Below are 7,704 nucleotides of genomic sequence, written 5' to 3' on the forward strand. Positions count from 1 at the left end.
TTCAAGCCTGGCAAAGTGGACACCACGTCTGCGGTGCCCACGACAACTCTCGCATCGACCTCCGTAACGTCATCCTCCTCCTGGTCGTCTCCTGGTACGTCAATCGCCCCTTGAGGGGAGGAAGTCTCGTCTAGGCGCAGGACCAAGCCGTCTTCCTCGTCGAGGAACGTGTCCGTTGGTTCGAATGGTACCGTGAGTCCTCCTAGAATAAAGAGAGCGTTCGGTGGAAATCGCACGGAAACGATAAATCGGGTGGCTTTTTACAGCGTCGCAGCTCGAAACAATCGGCGGTGACCGTGAACGTTCCTGAGATCGTTTTCGATCGATATTCTCCGAAATTCGAGCCCGTCTTACCGTGCAACTGTCCCAGACCATGGATACCTCGAGATCGTTGTCCAAATTCTTACGCTATGGCCACGACGGACGAGCGTTCCGACCGACTGCCGTTTCCAACGAATACGTTGGAGCAATCGATATCGCTAGATAATCGAGAAGAGGCTGTTCTACGCGTGAACATAAATGTTGAAAATGTATAATAAAGCTTCGAAGTATCGATTTTCAGCAAATACGCGGGTTAAATTTTCAGACTCTATCTTTTCTTCAAAACGTGGAACGTTTCTTGCGAGCATATACGTTTCGATCATCGGATATTCTATTTCTCAGAATGACAATTCGAACGGAACACGAATCCATCGTAACGATATCCTTGCCCGTCGACGACGAACACTCGTCTTCGACGACGTTTTCGAACGACTATTACGCGACTATTACGATCGATATATCGAACGTTCGCCATCTCGATCGAAGCAACGATCGAAATGACAATCGGCGGCACGTTAGACCGTGCGAGAAGAATAAGCCGGTGGAAGGAGTCGACGATGCATACGACAGCGAAAGGTTCGACACGCCGGAAACTGTATCTATAGTTATACGGTCAAGCTCCGGGGATCCCACTCGAGAGACTGGCCATGCGAGGCGGTACACGCGATCGCCTTGGGCCAGATTCGACCGCGTTTCGCGGCAATCAATGTAAACTTACGTGTACATAGTAATCATGCTACGTTTACGATTAACAACATACTCCACATTTATGTATGACGATTGCGTGCGCATGAAATGTTCCCCGCGGAAAACTGTCGGTGTTTCGACCCCGCGAGTGGCTTCCAATCGAAAGAAATTCGAGGATGAAAGGATGTTCCACTTTTTTTTTTTTTTTTGAATAAGTAACATACTCTGTGGATGAATGCTTCGATCTCTTACGCTTCCAAGTATCTCTTCTCCGTACGGTAATCCGACTAAAAGAGTAATTTTCAAATTTCTTAACATTACGCGACGACTAAATACTCCGATTTATGTAAAAGAGAGCTTGCGGAAGTGACGAGTTTCGCTTTTCATTAATTCCTTTATTTCGTTACATACCTAACTACGATACGTCGTTCGTCGCAACAAGACAATATGAATCGAACGATGGTAAATTTAGCAAAGACGATGTATCATCCCTTCTCTGTATTCTTCGATTTACGGAGTTTATCGATGTGTTTCGAGCGGCTCATGTATAGAATCTATAAAAATCAACGCTAAGCTTCGTTAACTCGGATCAGAAGAAAAATAAAATCTCAACCTTACACAGTCAACGTGAAATTCCATTGGAGAAACACGCCTTGAACGCGAAAGAACCTTCGAAAGACACGTGCCTGTCGAGACAACGTCCCATTAAGCCGTATCCCAATTCGCTTCGATTCCGAGCTGCTTTCTGCTGAGAAAAAGGCACGCGGTGTCGGATAAAAGGAAGTTGAAAAGTAGAACGTTCTGTCTGGTGGATGATATGGGAAGAAACAGGCGCGTGTTGGCCGAGAGAGAGACGTAATTATCGTACGAGAAGGGATGTGGTCATGCGGTGGCATAAAATAGCGGCGAGGCCGTGTAACGAGCACTAAACTCGAGCTTTAATCCTCGAAGCACGATTCTCAGCTGATCTCGCGAGCAACGGTGCGGCCGCGTTCCGCGATCCTTCGCGAGTGTAGTCAATGATCTAATTAGGCTGAACGGGCAGCCATGTACGTGGTTATTTTCTTAATGGCGACTCCACGGTCGATTTCTCTGCTCCTCGTAATTCCATGTAAACGTTTTCTACGATCGGTCGCATGGAAATCAATGAATTTGTTAATTCGCCTCGACCAAACCTTGTTTCTGCCGATACAACTTCCGCTTTCTCTCTAATAAGCAAAGTCACCGACGAAACACGCCGACTAATATGTTTACGCATTAATTACAATAATGTTAGATATTAATTACGATAATCTCTGAAATGCACGCTCGTTACAGTGACACGCCTCGTACATGCCGCTTCATCGGGACTCCATCCCCTGTCTCTCTCTCTCTCTCTCTCCCCCTCTCTCTCTCTCCCTCGTCAGATGTTTTCGTAATTTTTGCAATTTTCGCCATCTTCCAGCGTATATTCCATCGAATCTCCTCTTGGATTATAAGTAAATCAGCCTACTCACGTCGAGCCATGTTAATATGCACGCATCGACTTCTAGGCTTCGTAAAACCGCGTTAAAATAGGCTTTTGCTTATCAACCGAAACGATATATTGATTTTCGATCGATGCATGCTTCGAATACCGATGCATCGATACCGATCTACCGCTTGACGAACCAACGCCGAGGTTTCTAACGTGCATATCCACGCAGGTAAGAGGCAAGAGAAACCTGATATCCCAGGCGCCGCTCTTCTACAGTCCCGCGTAATACTTTGCCCTGATTCCAGTACTTTTCTTCGTCTCCTCTTATCCACGTAATTCGTTATAAAAATCGTACGTCAAAATTTAGTAATTGACGGATAATGATATTTTGCCCCGAGTAACGTGCAGATAAATTTCACAGATCATGGAGCGCATAACAGCAACAAGTTCGATGATACATGAAACGAATTCGACGAATTAATGGTAGCTTAGCGTGCGAGATAACGGCCAAAAGGATTAAAAGTACTTTATAAATGTAGGAATGTTATATTGTAAGCTTATAGAAAACAGTATGATAAATACAATATCGCAATAATACCGCGTTTCGCGTGTTCGTTTCTCGCTAATTCTACGACGCAACGACACAACGATTTTTTCCCTTAACATACCTTGGTAACGCTCGCAACACTGCTTGACAACATTAACATATCTTGACAACGCTAATAAACAATTATCCCTCACGCCACGTCCTTCACTGACGTCACACTATCCCACATAAATGCCTGTGTTACCTTTCTTTCGACAAAATTTTCCCCGGAAACATCACCTTTGTTCGGTCAAACTGTACATATACCGTAACCTGCATCGGGAATGCCAGAAGTCGATACGCGCGTCGTAAGATGCCTCGCGAGGTATGTTAAGCCGTTTAAGAGTTTCTCTCTCGTCTCGACTCATCAACCTGGGAAGTTGCAAGGCACAGTGAAAAGGAAAGACACCTTGAACATTATCAACGTCGTCGCGATTAGCTGCGACAAAATAATGACTCGCAATAAAAGATGTAACGATGGTAGTATTAGGCGAGGAATGCGGGAAATGAGACGATACGCGTGAGAGATGCAGCATAGATGAAACTAGTCGGACGATCAACCGAGAGACCGCTGAGAGGAGACTCGAAGATAATACAATCGAGGAAATTAAGGAGATGATAATTAAGTCGGAACTGCGTGCGATCCTCGCAATAGTTTCGATTTCGCGGTGCCTTCCTACGCAAGATAACATCGACAGACACGTTTTTTCCCTTTCGCGTCGTTTCGAAAGAGATTCGCGTGTCGCGTTCCTTTTTTTTCTCTTTTCTGGAGCGAACGCGTTTGTAAAAATCGACGCTTTCACGGCGAGACGTGAAAATGTTCGATGTTTGTCGCCTCGCTGTAATCGCGCGTTAAATCGCTCGTTTGCTGCAACAGCCACGTAACTCAAAAATCGCGACTCAAAGGGAATTTAAAGGGTTTGAACGCTTTCAGTCGTTGTAATTTCGCGAGTCGCGTGAAATCGACATAATAAGAGAGGTGGCGAACTTGTACGAAAATATCGTAATAGTCTCATTTGGTTAGATAAATTCGCATTTACCTTTAAAATTATCTCCGCTTACTCCGCGATGAAGACGTATTTAATATCGCGTCGTTATCGCGAAAAAATACTCTCAACAAGAAGCTATGTGATCGCAATAATGTCGTAGTAATACAAGAATACTCTTTACTTCAACGAACTTCGAACGATTAAAATAGGAGCAAATGTGAAAACACAACAGAGATACAAGTATTCTCGCGAGGTAAATTTTAGCAGCTCCGCTTACAGGATTCGATCCGTGAAAGATCGAATTTCTTTTTTCTATTAACTTAAAAACTGCAAATTTACGTCGTTGTTACAGCAAATCGGGGAAATGTATTTGGTTGGTGAAAAAATGATGTCGGTTTAGCGCATGCAAGTATAAATTAATTTACGCGTTTCTGTCTTGCGTAATTACACCCGATTGTACTCGTCGTTTTGTACGATTATTCCACCACTCGGGAAACTTCTCTATGGCATCTTTGTAGAAAAAAAGCCGAGTTCGATGCAGAAAATACGAGCTGAATTTTTTATTTTTCTTCTATCCAAAAAATTTCACAATGGTCGAAACGGGTGATAGAGTTCGGACAGTGCTACGTCTAGAGTTTAAAAAATAGGGAGGCTAAGAAAGAATCGCAAATAGTTGCATTTACGCGTCTCCGGATTCGTATTTACTGCGTGTCTAACCGTTCTGTTAAACGAGCAGCGTTTCCTGAGCGCTGAACATCGTCGCTCGAAACTATTTCTCTTAGCGCGACGAAAAACCGACTTTAGATTGCCAGCAACCCAGCGAAAAGATAAATGAGAATTATTGGAGGGAAGCGTATTCCGATCGCGAACGATGGATGTGTTCGAACAAGGCAATAATAATAGTAAACGAATGTCTATGTAATTCCAGGAGGAAGAGCGGTTTTCGAACCAAGTTCTGTAAGGTTTTTAAAGAAGGGGACGAATAATTTTGTACGACTCGTGTAAAGAGATTTAAAGTATTAAATTACCGAGAAAGAGAAGTATTAAAACATTTATAGAGATATTTACTTGTAAAGTTAACGTTAAGGTAAACCGACCGTTTGTTATTCTAACAATGGGCAACAGCCAACTGCCAAAAATGTCTAATTCTACGATAAGATCGATCGATAGACTTAACGAGAATAGTAATTAAAATTGAGCATCGTGAACGAAACTCGCGTGTCTTCCTAAGTACCGTAAAAGTAATCGACAAATTTGAAACTAACGGAGAACGTTTAGCTTTGTATTGTTCCGATTATAAAGAGAATCTTGTTAAATATAATCGAATGAAAATATAGAATATTATATCGTGTCTGAGGTACTAGGATCGATTACAATATTGTGTTCATTTTTTTTTTTTCGTTTATTTTGTAATTTAATCCTTGCAAGGAGTACGATCCGAAGGATCGTTTTGTAAATTATTTATTGTTCGTTCTAATCAGAACCGATATTGCTGAAAATTAGCAATAATCCTAAATATTCGTAGGTACGAACCTCGCAATTATACGTGTAGATCAAGCTTCGCGCTGAAGAAAATGGCAATAAAAGAAAGATACTTTCGTTTCGCTTTTTTATACCAACACTGTGAATGAACTGCCTTTTAAATTTAATGATAAAAGTAGAGTAAAGAAAAAAAAAATAGAAAGAAGAAGAACTGGCACGCGCAACTAGATATTTTACGATTCTAAAGATGTTCGTTGCCTAGAGCTAATCGTTCTAGCAGAGTTACAATATTTTCTACCGTCAAAGAGAGATAGGGAACCGATTTATGAAAGTATGGAACAGTGATTGAAACTTAGCAATAGTCGATAAGAAAGAAGAAAAAAAAAGATAACCAGAAAGAGATTCTATCGCCCCCAACGTCTCCTCGAATCTCGATTAAACGAGTTTGCGATATATTTACATATCGGTAAGGAAAGAGTCCGCCAGAAATATCTTGACCTCGCTACGAATCTTGTAGGAACCACCTATTAATCTAGTAGTATATTTATTAAAGACTTATTTATTGTAAACAGTTGACTCCGTGTACATAGGTCTACGATCATTACTCATCAATCATGCGCATCGATCATGTGTTCTTCGTATGTTGTGTCTAGTGTCTATCCCTCGGGCATACGAATTCGTCAAAAATAATCGACAAATCTTTCACCTTCTCCGCCGCCTAATCGTTTCCGGAAAATAGTTTTGCGTTCGTATCGTAGAAAATCGTTGACAATGATGTGGTGAAAACATTGAGCGTATATAATGGTATGATTATAATGTATCTGCTTGAAAATGTCTGGAACTTCGAATCGATAAATTCGAAAGGTGCTCTTTACCTCGTTAAATTGTCGATTGACGCGGCATAATGTTTGTAATATTTACAATTGGCAAGATGTTCTATATACGGCAACTACGATTACGATAATAAACGAAATATATACGTATATTTCTTGGAATATGCGAGTGTACTTACATCGATACTACGTTAGTTTGTTATAAAACTGTAGACTAGAAAATCAATGTAATACATTGTCAGGACGCAATAAATGCAATTTATGTTTCTAAGAATACGACCTCTCTGAATTTTTTTCAAAATTGAACGACAAAGACAGCACGTGAATTCTATGATATCGAGGACACGTAACTAATATACGTTACACGCTTGAGATACAACGTTTGACAAAGATAAGCAATAAATAAGACAAATTTGCGAATGATAATAAAAATAAGAAAAATTTATAGCGTATAAAGGAGACGATATTCTCTGCTGAAGCAGTTTTTCATTTATTTCGTTACACGTGAAATAGGAAGGAAAGGATTACGCGGAAGAACTTTTGTACTATAACCGAGCACGAAGTTGCGACGATCTAGAAAATGAAATTTTCTTCTTGATCCGGGTCCTGGAAGCTTATCAACTAGGAAGCAGTTTTCCCAAGCGTAGTACCACAGTTACGCAAGCTACCCGATAATAGTCGCTTCCGGCGGAACTGAAATTGGATCGCTTCGCTCTTAACGAACAAAGTCAGTTTAATTCCCATTTCCAGATGATAACGCACACAGCCCTCTTATATTTCGGTTTCCTTAAATTACGGAAACGAAGCGGAGCAAATACCTTCATGCTCGGCTTTGGAACGTTCCAATTAATTCGAACAGGCGAATTTATCTTGGCGAAATAAACTCCAGCTACTCGCAATTAGCCTACATTCTCTCAAATAGCAATTCTTTTATCCCGTAATTTGGTTCTCTAACTTTGTCCGATCTAATTTAATTTTGTCTTGATATCGCTCCCTCCTAAATCTTCTTTTACTTAAAGGACCGTATATAAAATAGCAGGCTTCCTTTTTAGATTGATCTCTCCAAAATGAAATTTAACGTGAGAAGAAACGAAAAGAAATTTTCGAGAGGAAACAGAGATAAGCGTTTTGTTTGGCAAGCGGAAGGAAAATTTTACGCGAGCAATTGGAAATATCATTTAAACGTACTTTTAACAAAATAACATAAACGATAGCGATTATACTCGCGTGATAAGCGACGATAGTTGAGGATTAACGCAGAAAATTTGATTACATAAAACAAAGAGTATAGAGGTCGAAACGAAAACACAATGTTGCGTATCATTTAAATGCGTATAACCTCGTAATACC

At 40.9% G+C, this 7,704-nt stretch overlaps 1 protein-coding gene across 1 annotated transcript in view; it reads left to right on the forward strand.

Annotated features, from left to right (window-relative positions):
* LOC100747138 overlaps window positions 1-1,667 on the forward strand; it is a 146,642-nt gene extending 144,975 nt beyond the window's left edge. Inside the window, exon 4 of the mRNA XM_024369757.2 lies at window positions 7-1,667. Within this exon, the coding sequence (XP_024225525.1) occupies window positions 7-114 (108 nt within the window). The 3' untranslated portion in view covers window positions 115-1,667. The remainder of the gene's footprint in view (window positions 1-6) is intronic.
* Window positions 1,668-7,704: the final 6,037 nt, after the last annotated feature.

The sequence above is a fragment of the Bombus impatiens genome, unplaced genomic scaffold, assembly GCF_000188095.3.
Source record: "Bombus impatiens unplaced genomic scaffold, BIMP_2.2 scf_0640, whole genome shotgun sequence".
Classification (NCBI taxonomy): Eukaryota; Metazoa; Arthropoda; class Insecta; order Hymenoptera; family Apidae; genus Bombus; species Bombus impatiens.